This window comes from Bubalus bubalis, chromosome 2, assembly GCF_019923935.1.
Source record: "Bubalus bubalis isolate 160015118507 breed Murrah chromosome 2, NDDB_SH_1, whole genome shotgun sequence".
In the NCBI taxonomy this organism is placed as follows: domain Eukaryota; kingdom Metazoa; phylum Chordata; class Mammalia; order Artiodactyla; family Bovidae; genus Bubalus; species Bubalus bubalis.
Genome location: NC_059158.1, coordinates 105,765,545 through 105,785,950, shown reverse-complemented (window position 1 = coordinate 105,785,950; position 20,406 = coordinate 105,765,545). Strand labels below are relative to the sequence as shown.

Genomic DNA, 20,406 nt, shown 5'->3' with positions numbered 1-20,406 from the left:
GAATACCAGAGTGGGTTGCCATTCCCTTCTCCAGGATATCTTCCTGATCCAGGGATCAAAACCACGTCCCTTGCATTATAGGCAGATTATTTTTTTTTTTTAATTTTACAATATTGTATTGGTTTTACCATATATCAACATGAATCCGCCACAGGTATACTGAGCCACAGGAAAGCTCAGTAGTGGCTGTACAAATTTACATTTCCACCAACAGTGTAGGAGGAGGGTTCCCTTTTCCCCACACCCTCTCCAGCATTTATTGTTTGTAGATTTTTTTGATGATAGCCATTCTAACCAATATGAGAGATAATAAAGATAAAAGAGTATTGCCTGGGAAGTCAGAAAAAATAAAGTTAAATCTTGGGCTCCATCACTTGTTAGATAGTATATATGTTATTTTATACAACTTACTTAATCTCTCTGAGCCAGACTTTCCTGATTTATTATTGTTCTTAAGTTGCTAAGTCATATCTGAATCTTTTGTGACCCTATGCACTATATAGCCTGCCAGGCTCCTCTGGCCATGGGATTTCCCAGGCGAAAATACTGGAGTAGGTTGCCATTTCCTTTGCTGGGGAATCTTCTTGACCCAGGGATTGAAACCGCATCTTCTCCATTGACAGGCAAGGTTCTTTCTACTGAGCCATCAGGGAAGCCCTGATCTATAAAACAAGGCTTTTTCTCACAAGATTAAAAAAAATAATAATGTACATAAGAAACTTTGCCTAGTTTGTGTCATAAAATACTGTTTTAGAAAGATTAAATGTAATGTGAATAGTAGTTGTAGACTAACTGTTCTATCAGATTGTCTTGAAACACATGATGACCATTTTCCCCTTCTGTATGATATAAAAATCATGTCAGGATAATTTTGGTTTATTTCAACTCTGATTAGTCTGACAAGATTATGAAACTCGTCAAAAGCAATTTCTTGCTATTAGTTTCATTTCCTCAATACAGCTGTGTGGGGGACAAGGAAGGAGGCTCACTCTTTTCTTGTTTATTTACCAATTTTTGGTTGATATGGAGAATTTCCTTCGAGCAGTTCACGATGTGTCCTAACCAAAAATACCCTTTAATTTTTAAAAATTAATATTCATCACACAGAGCAGTTCAAAAAGTGGAAGGCAGCTACTGAATCTTGGACCTAAAATTAAAATGAAGCAAAGACGAACTACAGAAACTATGGGGAGAGCAAAAAAAAAGTAGGTTTTTTTGACTCACTTTTATATTATATCTAATTTTTGCCTTGGATTTTAAAGTATCAATGTAGATTGTTCACAAAGCATGGGGGTCCTAGCAAAATACTCTCGGGGAAAAATAAGAAAAGATTTTGGAATGTCCAAGGTCTAAGGTGCTGAGCCAGTGAGCAAAGTCTTTTTCTGTTTTTATTCTGTTTTGTTTTCCCCTTGAGGAAACCTGATGAAGATTTCATGTATGGAGGTAGACTGAATATACCAATCTCAGTCCTAATTCTGAAAGCACTTGGTATTAGGCCATCCATTAAATGACAGAAGGTGTGGCAGTGGGAAGTCCCTGATGAAATAATTGGGAGATAAGTGACTGTGGGGTTGTCCCTGGAGAATTAGCTGCTTTTTACAGGCCAGAAGTTTTAGGTTAGAAGTCTGGCTCTAAGAAAGGGGATTAACAAGTTTACCATAGCTGCAGGGTGGGAAATCAGTTGGAGAGGAAAACCAGAGACTAGTTAACATGGCAGATGGGTAGAGAGTATGTCATGAGTCATGAATGGAGCCAAGGTGAGATGCAGTGGATATTCTGACTTTCCCTGACCATCGTGCACTGATCCCAGGTCCATGTGGCAGCTTTTGATGTGGAGAGTAGGAAAGAAGCATGAGAATCCAGTAACACTTGGGACTGCGAATCATGACCATTCTAATATGGTGGCAAACTTGCACTTGTTGCAAATGCTCATTTTAATACTGGAAAAATTAGAAACAAAGAGTTTCAGTCAGGCACCAAACGTTCTTGGTCCAGTACAGTGTATCAACACTGAAAAAAATACAGCATTTGACTTTTAGGAGTCCAAAGTCAATTTGGCAGGAGGGACATCTAACTCAAGTAGAGAACAGAGAACAAAAGAAGTCAGGATATGATTATCTGCCAAAATATAATAGAAACAGTAAAGGAGGTCAGAGCAGAGAGGGGGAAAAGGAACTTGCTTAGCAATAGCAAAGAGCACAATATCCTACTCTTGGTAATTTCAGATCATGTTGAAAAAATTGTATAAATAAATGAAATAATCTTAATCTCCAGTGAATTTTTTTCTAAAGTTGAGATACAAATGCAGTCTCTTGGTTTTGTTCTCCATTTTCAATCCTATCAGCTTGGATTTAAAAATAATAAGATGTTGAAAATCATACCAGTTCAATATGCAGCAGAAACTCTGCTCAACCCACAAATCAGAGAAGCAAAACTCCTAGAGGTGATTGACTCCTGGTGTCAGTCACAGATATCCCCAGGTCAGTCAGGTTATCTATGCAAATCAAGGGTGAAGGGAGAAAAAGCCTGATTCAGAGAGAACTTGTTCTATTTACAAGATGCTGAAGCTACACATCTCCACCTGATAGTTCTCATGCATACCTTAACCAGTTCTTCACATCTCGTCATTTTTTAAGAGAAGACACACAAATACAGACTTTTTTTTAGAAAAAGTAAAAATTATCATGTTTCAATTGGAAGCTGATTCAAAATTCTCCAAAACATTGTTCAGGCCCAACAACATATGTCTGTGGGTTGAATTTGGTTGGCAGTCTGCCGGTTTTCCACCTCTTCTTGAATTTATAGCTGCTCCTAAGAAAGCAGGAGCAGGGTGTAATGATTAGAGAGAACTAGAGTCCTCCAAGTAACTTCTGTGCACACAATGAATCCTAATAAATGACTGGAGACTGACTAGCACATTTACTTTATGAAAAAGCCTCCATTTATCTATAACCTTTTCATTTAGGTCCTTCTTTTGTTTGTCTGCCTTTCACAACTAGGCTTATTTTCCTTACTTGGAAGAACAAACTCTTCTGCTGCTAGCCCTCCTCAAAGCATTGTTTTAACCATTAAGATGTCTCCAAAATTTAACTTTTCTAAGTAATAGCAAATATAATAATCTTTAGTTTCCCTGATTTTCACAAAATCATAAAATATCAAATACAGATCAGAACACCTATACTTGCAAAGGATGAATTGTCACAGGGCAAAGAAAAGAGAGTTTTAGTTTTGTATACCTTAGGTGGCAATAATAATAGTAACAACAATTTAAACATGTGCACACGTGCATGCACACACATACATGTGTGAAATTCTCAGTGCATAGGGTGAGGAAATGTAGCCCAAGTGTGGTTGTATAGCCCATCATATGTGCTATCTCTTAATAGATGATTATCTCTTTTCCAGAAGTAGTCATGACAAGGGATATAAATGATATGGGAGGACACAGAGAAAAAGAACTACTGTTCAATAATTTTTAAATAGGTAATCTGATAGACATTTTAAAATTCTACCATTTATGAATTCCTTTTTCACTTCAAGATGTCTAAGCCAAAATCCTATATTTTGCTTTATGAGGGGTCTAAATTAAGACAGAAATTTGGCTAAATTACTTCAAATTACAGTTACACTCAGTTACCTGGAACCTAGTTTGATAATGCATACAACTATCACTTCTAACTCCTACTTCCTGAGGAGAGGCCTCTGAAATCTACTTTGAGGAAAGACAAGCAAAACAACTTATTTTAGTGGGAAAATATCCCCTAAACAAATCCTGGGTTGAGGTTCCTAATAATGCAGCTGAAGCTCTTCAAGCAGTTATAGCAACATAAGAGCCTTTAGTTAAGCAGCCTAGAAAGGATACAATTTAAGATATACAATAACAGAGGATATTATAGTATCTTCAAAGTCTAGCATTGAAAAACACACTCAAAAACTTTTAATTTAAATAATGTGGACTGCTAAAAATTTTTACTATTTTGATATTCTTGACTTCATGAAAGAAAGCTTTCAGTTCAGTTTAGTTCAGTCACTCAGTCATGTCTGACTCTTTGCGACTCCATGAATCACAGCACGCCAGGCCTCCCTGTCCATCACCGACTCCCGGAGTTCACTCAGACTCATGTCCATCGAGTCGGTGATGCCATCCAGGCATCTCATCCTCTGTCGTCCCCTTCTCCTCCTGCCCCTAATCCCTCCCAGCATCAGGATCTTTTCCAATGAGTCAACTCTTCGCATGAGGTGGCCAAAGTACTAGAGTTTCAGCTTTAGCATCATTCCTTCCAAAGAAATCCCAGGGCTGATCTCCTTCAGAATGGACTGGTTGGATCTCCTTGCAGTCCAAGGGACTCTCAAGAGTCTTCTCCAACACCACAGTTCAAAAGCATCAATTCTTCGGTGCTCAGCTTTCTTCACAGTCCAACTCTCACATCCCTACATGACCACTGGAAAAACCATAGCCTTGACTAGACGGACCTTTGTTGGCAAAGTAATGTCTCTGCTTTTGAATATGCTATCTAGGTTGGTCATGACTTTCTTTCCAAGGAGAAATTTTACTGTCCCCAGATTTCAGATTAAATTTGAATGAAAACAGCAATATTTTGTGGAATCTGTTTTGTTCTCACACTAAATATCTTTTGATGTTTAACAAGGAAGAGAATGGCTTTCCAAATGTTCAAATTGTTCAAGTTGTTTTACTCAAACTTACTATGTTTATGATATAAAAAAACAACAAAAAACACTTGATGAAAGTTCTACAATAGACCTAGATTTCTTGTAGTATAAGCCAACTTGGTTTTTCCTTTATATAAAATAATTAATTTTGCAGCAAAAGTTAGGACTGGATATATGTTCTAGATAGCTAAACATCATATTTTAATTAATCTCAAATAAGATATTCACAGTATTCCTTACATGTACCTAGGTGTCTGTGTGTCAATCTATATACTAGATAATATATAATTAATGCTAAATCTATATACTAAATAATATATATTTATTTAGCTACCTACTCATTTCTCTTCTTGCTGTTCTCAACTATGATCCACACACCACTCCCCCAAAACACCAGCATATTCCAAAGGGAATTTTAATTCCAGAAAACTTAATTAGAGCAAAAATATTAACAAGTATGAACCTAGTACCATTGGTCTTTAAAAATAAGACAACTGTAGTAATTGTAACAGTTTTAGGACAATGATGATATAAAATTAAAAAAAAAACTATATAATTCTGTCAAAGTTTCTCATCAAAGTTCAATGTGCATATGAATCACTAAGGGTGGTGGCCAAATATGTTCTTTCTCAGGCTCATTCTCAGTCCTGCTAAATGGGAATATCTTTGGAAGGTACAGTGAAATATGCATGTCTATGAAGCTACTCACACTGATCCTTGAGAATCACTGCTCTATAGCTGTCAGCTATCTTCTTTCTCACTTCTAGAGTCTTTTTTTTTTTTAAGCTGAAGTTGAGTTATTTCTGACCCTGCCTCCCAAGGGAAAGCTTAATGTAGGGGATCTTTAACTAATTCCAGTGAAATGGAGTTCTGTGAATTTAATAATAAACTGTAACAAGTGATTATGGCTTTTAGTTTGCACTTAAGATACACAAATCAAGTCTGTTACCTCCTTGTTTACAAGTCCCAGTGCCTCAGGAAGTCACACCTTCTTCATTAGGCATAGTTTTGTCCCTGACTACAACATCCTCTATTGGAAAACTGGTCATTCATTGCCTCATTTTCTTGCTAAGATTAAAACCCCACCTCTCTACTAAGTCTTCTATGTGGGTAATCGAGCTAGCTCTGAACAAACACCCAATGTTCAGAACTCTGACTGTAACAAACCTCCTAGCTGATAAAAATCTGCAAAGCTGAACTTCTGAGGATTGCTCCTCTAAGAATGGGTATTTTTTCCTACTTGTTAAATAAAGCTTTTTATTCAACTTGTATCCCCAGTTACCAAGTATTTACCAAGATTGTAACCAAATAGTTATGTAATTATTAGACTCAATGGCACCTACTGTCTATACCTGTGGATAAGAGAGCTCTTCAGCATCTGTTCACTTCAGATGTAGAGCCAGGTCCCAGGTCTTGTTTCACCTAGATAAATCACAAGAGATGACAGTTCCTTCTAATTAATATTATATATATATATATATATATATATATTTACACACACACACACACACACACACACATACATGTGCTAAGTCGCTTCAGTTGTGTTCAACTCTGTGTGACCCTATGGACTGCAGCCTTCCAGGCTCCTCTGTCCATGATATTCTCCAGGCAAGAATACTGGAGTGTCTTGCCATTTCCTCTCCAATATATATATGAGTTATTTATATGGAAAGAACATTATCCTACCTCACACCAAACAGCAATTATTTCCAGAAGGATCACAGTTCTAAAAAAAAAGTTTAAACACCAAAGCTTTTTAGAGGAAAATACATGAATAGTCTTTGTAGCCGTGGATTAGGCAAGGATTTCTTAAGAGGACAAAAAGAGCACTAATCACAAAGTTAGATAAGTGATATATTGGATATATTAAAGCTAAACCTCTACTAATGAAAAGATAAGTGAGTAAAAAGCAATCTACAAAAAAAGAAAATCACTATTGCAACAGATATACTAAAAAGAAACTTGTATTCAGGATATAAAACAGCTCCTACAAATTAGTAAGAAAAGGACAATTTTGCACAGATACTTCCAAAGAATATCAAATAGCAATCAGCTACACAAATGAAATTTTGAGTGAAATAAGCCCAGCAGTAAAAAGTATATATTCTAGGTTTCTGTTATATATAAGTTTAAAATAGACAAAATTTAAGAAGATAGAATGATGGTTATCACTGATGGGGTTGGGGATGGACAGTGACTGGAAGGGAGCTTCCGAGGGCTTTTGGAGTGCTGTTGATTTTGAGTTTCTCAGTTTGGGTGTGGTTACATGAGTATGCATTCAGTTTGTGACAATTCATGTTATACAAATACAGGCATACACATACACACACATAAAAACACACAAAAAAATCGATTTAAAATGTATTTTAGGCATATGTTATTGAGCAAGAAAGAAATCATTTTTAAATGCATTTAAAAAGTTATTCTGAAATATTTGTATCTTAATGGTGCTATCATTGTCACGGTGATGGACCATGTTACTGGCCCATTCTCAGACATGTCCCTTTGGCACTGAAATCCAATTCAATCAATTCAGAGTTTGAAGACATGAGCATTAGGGAAAGACTAATAAGATACAATAACAAATTTGCTAAATAAAACAAATGTCAGCCACATTTTACTACCCTCCATTACTGACTCTCGTTAATTACTGTCGAACACTAATTATGCAATATGCAGCTTCCCCATATTTTAACTTGGGCAGGCCAAGATGGAGAAAGAGGGAGCCTAGTGTACTGCAATCAATGTGTGATTAGATTTCATCTGCTTGATAAAAGGGCTTTGCAACTGAGTCATGTCCTTTAGGAAATAAATGCTATAGGACATGAAATTCCAGGAAACAAGCCATCACAGGTTGAAATGTGTATTTTTGCACTTGATACACTTCCAACAAAGATCAGAGAGTCAGGTCTGTCCCAGAGAATGAGACAGCTTGTTTTGCCAGTTATTTTAATTCTGTGGCTGCCGAACAACTTGTTGTACAACTGATGTTTTCTGCGTAAGTGACATTTCATTGTCCGCTGCCCTAAGATAGTCACCCTGTTTTCCCTTAATTGATACTTGTATGCAAGAGGCGGAAAATGGCTCAGCATTTCTTGCTAGATTAGGTCAAAACTGACAGAGGAAGCAGAGAGAAGATTGCATTACTTATATCCCTTATGGTTCTCTTCTGTATCTAAGGAGATTGCCATTTCATAAAATTTCTTTTGCTGCCTGAACATCAATGTAATAATACAAGCATTTAGTTCCTATTTGCTTTTATTTCTTTTTTCTTTTTTTTTAACTGCTTACCTGATCACCAGTGGGAAATTCATAAGCAGTTCTACTAACTCTCAACTTAATTTTTCTTCTTTGTCCTTAATAAGATGTAATTGTATCCTTGGACCTCTCTTCCTTAAATGCTTCATTTTGTCTTTTCTATGGAGCCTTTACTTTTCTCTTCATTTGATTTATAACCAGAAGAATTAAACATGCCTCTGAAAGTTCAAAGTGAGTTTCCTGAAGGTTTTTTGATTTTGTTTTTCCCGGATTGTGGGATATTCTTATTATAATATTAATGTTTACAAATAGATGTGGTGGTATTTATTCTGATTCAAAGTTAATTAAGAAGCATCCCATGAAAATGCTACTGTTCATTGTGCAGCCTCAGTAACTGGGGATCCATTCTTCTGGGTCTCTTTTCACCAAGTCTTTTGGAAAGAGATTATGTCTTTAACAAAGTCATCAACAGTTCCCAGAATCTATAAGACAAGCCCATATTCTTTAATAAAGCAGTAATATTTCTGTGCATGTGTGCTAAGTTGCTTCAATTGTGTCCAACTCTTCACAACCATATGAACTGTAGACTGCCACGCTCCTCTGTCCATGGGATTCTCCAGGCAAGAATACTGTAGTGGGCTGCCATGCCTGCCTCCTGGGGATCTTCCCAACCCAGAGATCGAACCCAAGCCTCATGTCTCCTGCATTGGCAGGTCGGTTCATTACCTCTGGCATCACCTAGGAAGCCCCAAGGTTGTCCTGCTGCTGCTGCTAAGTCGCTTCAGTCGTGTCCGACTCTGTGCAACCCCATAGACGGCAGCTCACCAGGCTTCCCCGTCCCTGGGATTCTCCAGGCAAGAACACTGGAGTGGGTTGCCATGTCCTTCTCCAATGCATGAAAGTGAAAAGTGAAAGTGAAGTCCCTCAGTCGTGTCCGACTCTTAGCGACCCCATGGACTGCAGCCTACCAGGCTCCTCCATCCATGAGATTTTCCAGGCAAGAGTACTGGAGTGGGGTGCCATTGCGTTCTCCACAAGGTTGTCCTAATCCAGCTCTAATCCACTGTCTGTATCTAGCTTTCCAAATTATCCACTCCCCTCTATTATGTGTTGTGGATGTTCACCTTGCTTTTCCTTAAATTTTTTTACCTCAGCCTGCACTGCTCTTGAAATCCCTTCTCTGCCTTTTGAATCGTGTTTATCATACAGTTTCAAGTTTATCATATGGTATCACTTTCACCATCACCAGAAATTGCCCTCAGACCCATTCTCTATTGCACTCTAATCAGACTCCATTGTAAGTAAGCATGTATATCCAACTCTACTCCAGAATTTTTAATAATTTTTGTAGAAACTGTGGGACCTAGAAAGTCTGTTTCTCAGGGTAGAGGCTCAAAGATTATTTGAAATATAATATATGTTGCATTTCTCCCAGTAGGATTGAGACTAGTGGGCTAAAGTGCCCAGGGAGGGAGCACTAGCAGCATGATACTAAGGTTGCCTACCACAGTTTTGTTCAGTATTTATTCTACTTAAAACACATTTTATATTTTACTTGTCATTTTCACCATTTAGGATACCCATGTGAAGAATAACGGTATTACCATTTATCCATGAAGCTGATCTGCCTGACTTTGTGTAGTACATGCAGCATATCACCCAGATTTCTTGATATAAGTTAACTAAATGCAAAGTCTTATTATAACATTTCCTATATGTAATACCTGTCCAGTCAAACACAATGTTACCCAATGGTGTGGCTATGGTCAAATTCCTTTACTGTGAGCTTCCTTTCTCATTATATTTGACATTTTTGAAACTGAGTTTTATTGTACTTGCTCTGCTTATGAAAATGGTCTAGGGAAATTAGGCTTAATAGAGATGTAGAAGCCACAGGGGAAAAAAAAAAAGAAAAGAAAAGCAAACTCGAAGGAAAGTGAAATTAAAATGTTATTTTGGTAAATGGCTGCTCTGGTGGAGATGACAAACAATCGCAATGCAAGTTAATTACTGACCTATCAGGAAAGTGCAGCATGGAGGTTGTGCCACACATTACTGGAGCAACCACAGCCACAAGTCATTTCCACAGGGGAACAAACAGGCTGTGCTTCACCACAGATCAACAGAAGATCTTTCCAGGGGACAGAAATGAGTTGCTTACAAATACAATATCTGTCTGTGGAGTTTCCACACACTCTCAGTAGACCTGGAGAAAGCTCTTCCTACACATTCTGGAAAAGGAATGGGGTCATATTGCCACAAGGAGTTCCTGTGTGTCAAGGCAGAGAGAACCTTGGCTTTTGGTGGTTATGGTGACCGTACAGCTCACTGCTACACAGTGGAAACCCAAGCTAACACCCAAGGAACGGGAAACACTGCGGCACACTCAGCGCTTACCTCTGAGATAGTTCTCCTCACTAAGTCTTTAGTGGGAATCCATGTCAGGCAAGAGAGTCCTTCCATTTAGAGAAAAAATGTCAAGCACCCAAAGAAAATTGAAACTTGAAGGAGACTTTATTGTTAGAACATAGAACCCTGCTAAATCCCAAGATGGTCATAAATGTGGTTATTTTTTTTTAATAAGAAACAAAATGGTCGTCTGAAATGGAAATAGGCTAATGTTCATATTTTTAAAATTTTGTATGATTTTCCAAATATACTTTAATGTTAGCTTCAAAGAGTATGAAAAGCATTGCTTATTTGCAGCCTTATTTCATTAACTTACCATGAAATATCCTTCATTCACTGGTCCTTAGACCCACTGGCCAGAGTAAGTTATACATATTCTTTTTAAAATAAGAAATAAATTTGATCAGAAGCATTTCTATTGGTAATACTTTCCTGGGCTATATACTCTGGCCTTAACTAGGGTCCATATTTATTTTCCATTTCTATATTCTGCAAACATTTATTAAGTCTTTGTGGTTTTGTCAGGAAGCACAGGGATATAAATGATTAAAGACTTACATGATCTATACTTAATATGGGTGCTCTACCATCATTTTATCCACTAGCTCTCCATTAGATTTCCTTTGGAATTCTGGTTATCCTTAATTTTCCAGACACAGTTTCCCCCTGATCTAGGGGTCTGTGACCAAGGCAAGGATGTTTGGAGACGCAGCACTTGAGATCTGTCCTGGGACTACTTGGAACAGGTGGGGACACTTTGGGGAAGAACCACCAATATCCTTCAACTTTAATTTTCTCTGCTCTGTAGCACGGAAATAATTTCATAGTGTCCATTCAGTTTCTCCTAATTCAAATAATTCTTAATATACTTTTATTTTAATGTTTCTGATGGGAAAGAGATGTCAAAAATAAACTTTCTAACTCAGGAGACTTAATGTAATTGACAGAGTGCAACAGATAATCGACAGAGCAGCTATGAAATTTAGAATTAGACGAAATATCACATTCATTCCTATTTAGGTATTTGCAGTGTGAGTGGGAAAATCGGACCCAGAATATCACTGAGCCAACCAAGTCTGTTGAACAGAGCCAAACTTTGTGGGGCTCTTATGAAGTGCATTCTCATCACTGTTTCCTGTTTTTTAAACAGTATTGAAAGTGGAACTGGTGTAATATCACAAGCTATTCTTGCTCTTCTCTTGGTACATATAAAATCAGGAAGTCTAGAGAAATTGTGAAGGCAGCCTTAAGTGATTTACATTTAAATTTCTAACTCAAGGATGTTTATTTAGACAGTTTTGTAAAATAAAATTGACATTTTAAACACATGCAAAATGAACTAATTCTTCAATATTTTCCTTAGGCATCCACCATGCTTCTGTGTGCCTCCTGTAAGAATATAAATGCATTAGTCATCATTTTTTTCTAATAGAATTTAATAACAGTGATGATGATGATGATGATAAGATGTTATAAAAGGAACACAGGAAATACTGAATAAGCATGTAGATCACATGAAACAAACTTAATATGACATATAGTTAGCAGAATGCTGGATGTTCTGAAACTGTATAGGAATAAACATAGAAAAGGGCTTCCCAGGTGGCACTAGTATAAAGAACCCACTGACCAATGCAGGAGACAAAAGAGATGTAGGTTCAGTCCCTGGGTTGGGAAGATCCCCTGGAGGAGGGCATGGCAATCCACTTCAGTATTCTTGCCTGGAGAATCCCATGGACAGAGGAGCCTGGCAGATTATGGTCCATGGGGTCACAAAGAGTTAGACATGACTGAAGTGACTTAGCACACATGCACAAGCATAGAAAAATATTACTGATTTTACGATATACTCTACCAAATCTAGAAACTTGAGGGTCAGTGAGAAATGAAAATACAGGTGGAACAACAGAATATGATTTCAAAACCCTATGCATGTTCTTGGAATAATAACATAAAAACTCATTGATTAGAGCTCTTCATTGCCTTTCTTAACACATCCTGAAATTAATACTTCTAGGTTCCTGGAATTATATTCTTCCCCTGATGCTGGAAGCAAGTCATGATGGACCCTGGGGTTTGAGGGTTTCTTTCGACTCATAGTTGGGCAGACTTTATAATGGAGTTTGTTCCCCTAGAAACTTCTTTCATAAAGACTCAAAAATTAGAGTACCCTGGCAGGCCATCATATCCCACAACTCTAGGAGACACCATTTACTAGAATACAATCCTGATCTCCTTTCCTTAGTCACAAATGCTGCCTGCCTCTACAAGTACTTAGGAACACACACAAAGTAGAATAACCAAAGCTTTTCTACTATAAGATGTGTTCCCACGTAGCCAGAAGAGTTTCCAGTATGAGACTCAGGTAAACGGTTCCTGAGGGTTAATGTGAAATCTGACTAATCATTTATGGTATTGTGTTAATTGCTATAATCACTCCTCTCCCATATATACATCTGAGTGATTCACTGAGCAGATGGATTAAGTAAAAAAATGTAAGTAAGAATTGATGATGGCCTTTCAGAAATATTGACCCTGTGGATGAGATGGGGCCTAAGTAGGTGGGAGGGCTTTGGCAGCCAAAATGTTAAAAGGATCATAGTGTTCAAGGTAGAGGAAAAAGAATATTAGGGTGTGGGCGAGGGGAAAATGGGAAAGTTGAAGGAGTCTAAAGAGAAAGAACTGTAAGTGGGATCTGAATATGACTTGCAAAATTTGGTATAAAACAGCCTTATCCACTTGGTGTGAGAGGTTTCTCACAGGATGAAAAAGAATAAATCACCTCTGAACCCACAGAGTACAACAGTTAGAAGTTTCACAGCTACCAGTGCAACTCTCATTTCTGGCAATTATATTTCCTTCCTCCTCTGTCCTCCCCTTCCCTAGTTCCTGCTGAGGGTGAGGGGGTCCTGCTTCCCTCTGTCTTGTACTCAGTTCTTCCACACAAGATGTTTGTGTATTATGCCAAGGAAAGCCGTCTTCCCAACTTCTCTTCCTCAGAGTGTCTAGAATACCTTGCCTCTTATAGCACTGGTTGGCTTAGGAGGGTTGAGGCTCTCAGTTAATCCTTCAGCCTGATGAGAGGATAGCAAGATAATCAGACTTACCCACATGGATACGAAATGCCATTTCCTTCATGAAATCCAGCACTTGTCTTTTCCTTCAACTTCCTTGGTACTGTAGTATTTTTTTGTAACACATGTCAAATTTTACCTTATAATTTCGCAATTATTTGCATACCTCTGCACTACCAAGCCTTTTGCCCAAAAAGCCCAACTTGTCTTAATTTAGCTCCAGCATCGGCTGGTCTTCTTTTTCAGACTCTCTCTCTCTACACCTCACCGTTCCACCAGAGTCAAATGCCATTGCTTCTCTTCCCACCTGGGCACAACTCTTTTCTCATTTAATTTGATTTATTTATTTATCACACTCACTAAACTACTACAGAGCACTTGGCTGAAGCAAACAAAAACACAAAAAAGAACCTCTACTGTACTGTCTGTCACTCAGGAAAGTCTCAATAAACCTTAAATAGGTCATTTATTTTCTGTGGGTAAGAGGAAGTTTGTGTCATTTTCTGTATTCTTCTTAGAGCAACATGAAACCACCATATTACAAATATGAGAATAACTATGAATAGTATCAAGGGAATACCATTGTAAAACAAAATACAGAAGATGTTGAATAAAGAGAACAAAATAAGAGAGCAATGTGTTTCCAACAAAATGTGAACTGGGGTCAGTTGGGAAAGGAAATGATAGCTAGAGGACAGAGTGAGAGAAGAGAAATAACATTAACCAGTGTAGGGGGAAAGCAGCTTTAAAGAAAGATCTAAAGCAGTAATTTCGAAATTGCTTTCTGCAGATTGTCCCCTAGAAAACAGGTGGGGAAGCCAGATAAGAGGTTTTTTAAAGAAATCCAGCCTGTTGACGGAAACCCATCCCCAGACAAATAATGGGTTAATTGTGAAATCAATACAAGAATGCAGATGTTGATTTGATGCTGAAATGTGTGCCGTCTGAGGAAGCAACATTTCCTATAAATGGCACATGGTGAGGCTATGTAAATTCAGTGGCTTCACGCTCTTGGTCAGAAGATAGTGGCTCTAGCTAGAGTATTTCCCTCACCAATGTGACGAGCACACTATCTTTGGAGTACAAATCTAATGAATAATGTGGAAGATCAAGCCTTGAATGAACTCCAAGGAGAATCCAGATTCTTTCAGAAAAGGTTTATATGTTTAATCCTTGATTCTCCTCAAGCATAATCCACATCCCTTGGACATTAAATCATACCAATGCATTTTCATTGCTGCCTATTTGCCTGAAACTTTGGAGCTCTGTAAATCTGCAGTAGGACTTCAGCTCCCAGTTTTTTAGCACAGTGGTATCAGAAGTGAAAAGGATGGTGCGTACCATAGCAGTCCTCTTGGTTGACCATGCACCCTCACTCTCAGTTTTCTTCCAAAGATAGAACAAGGGGCCATGGACTTGTTCAAGGTCATTAAGGTGGACATTACAGGCTGTGCTGCCACTAGAAGTCATCATGAGTTCTTTTTATGCAACTGTTGCTGCTGCTAAGTTGCTTCAGTTGTGTCCGACTCTGTGCGACCCCATAGACGGCAGCCCACCAGGCTCCCCCATCCCTGGGATTCTCCAGGCAAGAACACTGGAGTGAATTGCCATTTCCTTCTCCAGTGCATGAAAGTGAAAAGTGAAAGTGAAGTCGCTCAGTCGTGTCTGACCCTTAGCTATAGTCTAATTATAATGAATCCAAGGTCTCCATCACAATCACAGTGCCTAGATTCTCATTGTTTCACTCATAATTACTTGATTCACTGAAACTCTGAAAAAACTCATGCCTTTATTAGTAGCACTTTTATCAATATAAAAAATCCATAGATTTGCTTTATTTTGAAATGTCTTCTTGGTTATGAAAAATTGATGGCCTCGATAATAAATAATACACAGAATAAAACCAAAAATGTATTATTCTGTACTAGGGTATATGGAAAAACAACTATTTATATCATCTGCCTGTGATTGCATTTACTTTTTAAAACACACTGATATATTTAACCTTCTATATCTTATTCTAGTTATATAAAGAGGTAAGTTTCCTTATGCATACATTAGTGGTCAGATTCGATCCATTTAAAAATTCTATTAAATGTAGTTGTAATCATATTTCTATGGAATAGTGGGGTTAAGACTTCCTTATTTTATTACTTCAAAGTTGTATTTCCAATGTTGTCAAAAGAGCCTTTTTGTTCTCAATTAAATGTTTTTTACATACATGACTCATAGGATTATGAAATGAATATATTTTAAATAACTGAAAATAAAATAAATAGAAAAATAATTTGGTTCAGTCAGTTCAGTTGCTCAGTCGTGTCTGACTCTTTGCGACCCCATAAAACACAGCACGCCAGGCCTCCCTGTCCATCACCAACTCCCGGAGTTCACTCAGACTCACATCCATTGAGTCACTGATGCCATCCAGCCATCTCATCCTCTGTCGTCCCCTCTTCCTCCTGCCCCCAATCCCTCCCAGCATCAGAGTCTTTTCCAATGAGTCAACTCTTCGCATCAGGTGGCCAAAGTACTGGAGTTTCAGCTTTAGCATCATTCCTTCCAAAGAACACCCAGGGCTGATCTCCTTCAGAATGGACTGTTTGGATCTCCTTGCAGTCCAAGGGACTCTCAAGAGTCTTCTCCAACACCACAGTTCAAAAGCATAAATTCTTCGGTGCTCAGCCTTCTTCACAGTCCAACTCTCACATCCATACATGACCACAGGAAAAACAATAGCCTTGACTAGATGGACCTTTGTTGGCAAAGTAATGTCTCTGCTTTTGAATATGCTATCTAGGTTGGTCATAACTTTCCTTCCAAGGAGTAAGCGTCTTTTAATTTCATGGCTGCAGTCACCATCTGCAGTGATTTTGGAGCCCCCCAAAATAAAGTCTGACACTGTTTCCACTGTTTCCCGATCTATTTCCTATGAAGTGATGGGACCAGATTCAGGAATTCTTTATATAACTATCCTGTAAACAACTTAGTTGAGACTTTCCTGGTCGCTCAGATGGTAAAAAATTCACCTTCAATGCAGGAGACCCAGTTTCAATCCATGGATCAGGAAGATCCCCTGGAGAAGTTTAAGTTCAGTTCAGTTCAGTCACTCAGTCGTGTCCAACTCTCTGAGACCCCATGAATTGCAGCACGCCAGGCCTCCCTGTCTATCACCAACTCCCGGAGTTCACTCAAACTCACGTCCATCAAGTTGGTGATGCTATCCACCCATCTCATCCTCTGTCGTCCCCTTCTCCTCCTGCCCACAATCCCTCCCAGCATCAGAGTCTTTTCCAGTGAGTCAACTCTTCACATGAGGTGGCCAAAGTACTGGAGTTTCAGCTTTAGCATCATTCCTTCCAAAGAACACCCAGGGCTGATCTCCTTTAGAATGGACTGGTTGGATCTCCTTGCAGTCCAAGAAGTTAGATATTACTAAAGTACCATGAAGTGCAGTTGTTTAAAGTGTACAATTTGATCATTTTTAATACTTGTATATTGTTGTTAAACCATCATCACAATCAAGATAACAAACATATCTGTCACTCCCAAAGGGTTCTTTGTTTCCAGAGTCTACCCTGTCCCTAGGCAATCTTTGTTTTATCTGTTTAGTTTGTTAGTTTGTATTTTCAAAAATATTGTATAAGTGCACCAGCCCCAAGCATCCAGTATCAGGCATTGAACATGGACTGGTGACTCGTTTCATATATGATATTATACATGTTACAATGCCATTCTCCCAAAATATCCCACCCTCTCCCTCTCCCACAGAGTCCAAAAGACTGTTCTATATATCAGTGTCTCTTTTGCTGTCTCATATACAGGGCTATTGTTACCATCTTTCTAAATTCCATATATATGCATTAGTATACTGTATTGGACCCAGAGGAATGGTATGGGGAGGGAGGAGGGAGGAGGGTTCAGGATGGGGAACACATGTATACCTGTGGCGGATTCATTTTGATATATGGCAAAACCAATACAATATTGTAAAGTTAAAAAATAAAATTAAAAAAAAAAAACCTAAACCACCACAACTAAATATATATATATATATATATATATATATATATATATATATTATATAAGTGAAATCATAAACACGCAATGAGAACTTTTTAGGGAGAGGGCTTGGTCTCTTTCACTCTGCCCAGTAAGTTTGCAATTCATCCATGTAGTTGCATGCATCAGTTGTCCATTTTTTATTGTTATATCGTGTAGATAAACCAGAATTTTTCTATCAATTCATCTGTTGGTGGACTTATGGGTCGTTTGGGGGGTTTTTTTTAGTGAGTTCAGTTCAGTTCAGTCACTCAGTCATGTCCGACTCTCTGCGACTCCATGAATCGCAGCACGCCAGGGCTCCCTCTCCATCACCAACTCCCAGAGTTTACCCAAACTCATAACCATTGAGTTGGTGATGCTATCCAGCCATCTTATCCTCTGTCATCCCCTTCTCCTCCTGCCATCAATCTTTCCCAGCATCAGGGTCTTTTCCAATGAGTCAACTCTTTCTATGAGGTGGCCAAAGTATTGGAGTTTCAGCCTCAGCATCAGTCCTTCCAATGAACGCCCAGGACTGGTCTCCTTTAGGATGGACTGGTTGGATCTCCTTGCCGTCCAAGGGATTCACAAGAGTCTTTTTAGTGAGGGGGTAAAATAAATATTCCACTTCTTTGTGTTCACTGTCCTTAAGAAAATTTTTAGTCTTTCCAATGCTCATTTTTCTCCTCTATAAAAACATAAGTATAATGTGAATATCATAGGAGCTTTGTAAGGATTAAACCAGCTAATTGCCTGGTACATAGTAAATACTCAATAAATATTAACTTTTTAAAAAATATCACTCAGCTGCCTAATTGGTATCAGTTTTTCCTGATACCACTTTTCCTCCTATTAAAATGCTTTTATTTTTTCCTAATTATTTTCGTGTCCACTCAACCAGAACATTACCACGATTTTAGCCTGGTTGTCTGTCCAACCAATGTAGAAGTACCAATACAATTGGCTCCTTAAAATATAATCCTACTTTAGGATTATATTGACTTTTAAAGCTGACTGATGACAGTTTTTTCTAATGTTGTACCCACTTGACCAGGTTAGCACTGAAGCATCTGTATAGGTGAGAGATGGAGACAGCACTCAGGCAGAAGCGGGTCTGTTTCTAGAAACTTAGAAGCTATATTTGCATTGCAAATGTTCTATTTTAAATGAGTAGATGTATTCATTTGAGGAACTTGTGGGCAGGAGCAGCTGAAAAGGATTATGTATTTGGGAAGCAACTAAAAGCCCTCTTGGTCCACCCACCCAATTTATTTTCTTTGTTTTCTTTTTCTGAAGTATTCTTTTTTCACAGCCACTCCTTTAAAATTTGCCCACGCTGGATTTTCCTGGCTGAATCAGACTCCTTCCAATAAAATAAATGTAAATAAATAAATAAACAGTGTTGATGTGTTGATTTTCTCTTTCTTCATAAATATTATATCCAATAAGTTATTAATACTAAACCTAGTTCAGTTGGCAGATGGCAGTGGACAAAGGAATTTTAATTTTTCCCTGTGGATATTGCAAGTAGAGGTGGGGGCTAGGACTCTGAACCAGGCTAATGAGGCCAAGCCAACATATTTGATAGTCAGTGGGACCAGCTTGGTTTGCTCTAAAGCCAATTTTATACACTTAAATTTGACCTTATTCACAGTTTTTTGGGGTTTTTTTCCCACTAAAAAAAAAGTTGCCAGTAATAGTATCTGAAAGTGGTGTGGGATGGGGTGGCTAATAGATCAAAGACATTGTGAATGAAAACAGCATATACCCTGAAAATGCTTAGTTGGCAATAGCATTTCTAATATAAGGGAGACCATATCGTATTGTCATTAGGAGTTTCTTAATCAAATTAAGGAACTACACAGAATTTGGGTGTATTATATTTGAATTGAAATCCTCTGGCATGAATACAGTAGTGTTGGAATATAGAGGTCCTAACTGATAAAAAACAAACAAACAAAAAACACACTGCAAAGTAACTACCTTCTTCCTCACCACTCAAAGAGGTGGAGACTTATGCCATTTTTGTACCTTAATGATAAATAGAGATGTCCACTCCACCAGGAGTTTTTCATAGAAAACTATGTATATTTAGAATAATATAATACTTTTATATTTTATCAGGATAACACTGTACTATGCAGAAATCTACAAATTCTGATATCCCTGTGGAAACACTGAATCCCACCCGCCAAGGCACTGGAGCTGTGCAAATGAGAATCAAAAATGCCAACAGCCACCATGACAGGCTGAGCCAAAGTAAATCTATGATCCTCACCGAAGTTGCGAAGGTCACTGAACCTGTAAGTCAGATACCCCAAGTTCCCTGATATAGAATTTTATAAAAAAGTAAAAGGGGGGGGCTAATTAACCGTGTTTTATTTGTTTTCCTAATGTGCATGAGAAAACTGTTTTTGTAATGCATTTTATCTTGCCTACTTATAATCATAATAATATCCCCAGTTGCAAAAGAAGAACTGGGCTTAATCCAGAGTGATAAAGTGGATTTGGAACTAGACTGAAGAGCACCTTTGACTCATTTTAAGGGCCTCCACTATCATGCTTCAGTGTCATAAAAATAATGAGGTTATGCTGGCATGTGGTGTTTGTACTTCCAAATACAGTATATCACTTTGAAAAGCCAGAGGCTAAAATTAGCTAAGAATAAACTGAGAAAAAATATAGTTTTTAAATGTGAAAATCTCTTCCTTAAAAATCTTCCAACAATATATGATATTGGAAATTACAGTCTGATTTGGAATGAGTTTGAGCAGTGGAAATGGTGTGGCAATTTAAGGTTTGGAGAGGAAGCCATTTTGTCTCCATAATGTGTCATTAGGAAGATTTGAAATAAAATAGTTAGAGATGAACTCTACTGCCAATTGTGTCCCTGCCCCTGCACTCATCCTGAGCCACTAAACATACTGATTGCAATGAGTCTCCTCTGGTT

The 20,406-nt window shown here is 38.0% G+C and overlaps 1 protein-coding gene across 3 annotated transcripts in view; it reads left to right on the top strand.

The window, feature by feature from the left end:
- The window catches only part of ARHGAP15 (Rho GTPase activating protein 15), a 698,570-nt gene that overhangs the window by 13,558 nt on the left and 664,606 nt on the right, over nt 1-20,406 (top strand). Inside the window, exons 2-3 of one of the 3 annotated variants that reach the window (XM_025261725.2) lie at nt 1,108-1,205; nt 19,581-19,759. The exons of 1 other annotated variant lie outside the window; for it this stretch is intronic. In XM_025261725.2, the coding sequence (XP_025117510.1) occupies nt 19,595-19,759 (165 nt within the window). In that variant the 5' untranslated portion in view covers nt 1,108-1,205; nt 19,581-19,594. The remainder of the gene's footprint in view (nt 1-1,107; nt 1,206-19,580; nt 19,760-20,406) is intronic. One more of the 3 variants, XM_025261723.2, reaches the window with a different exon arrangement.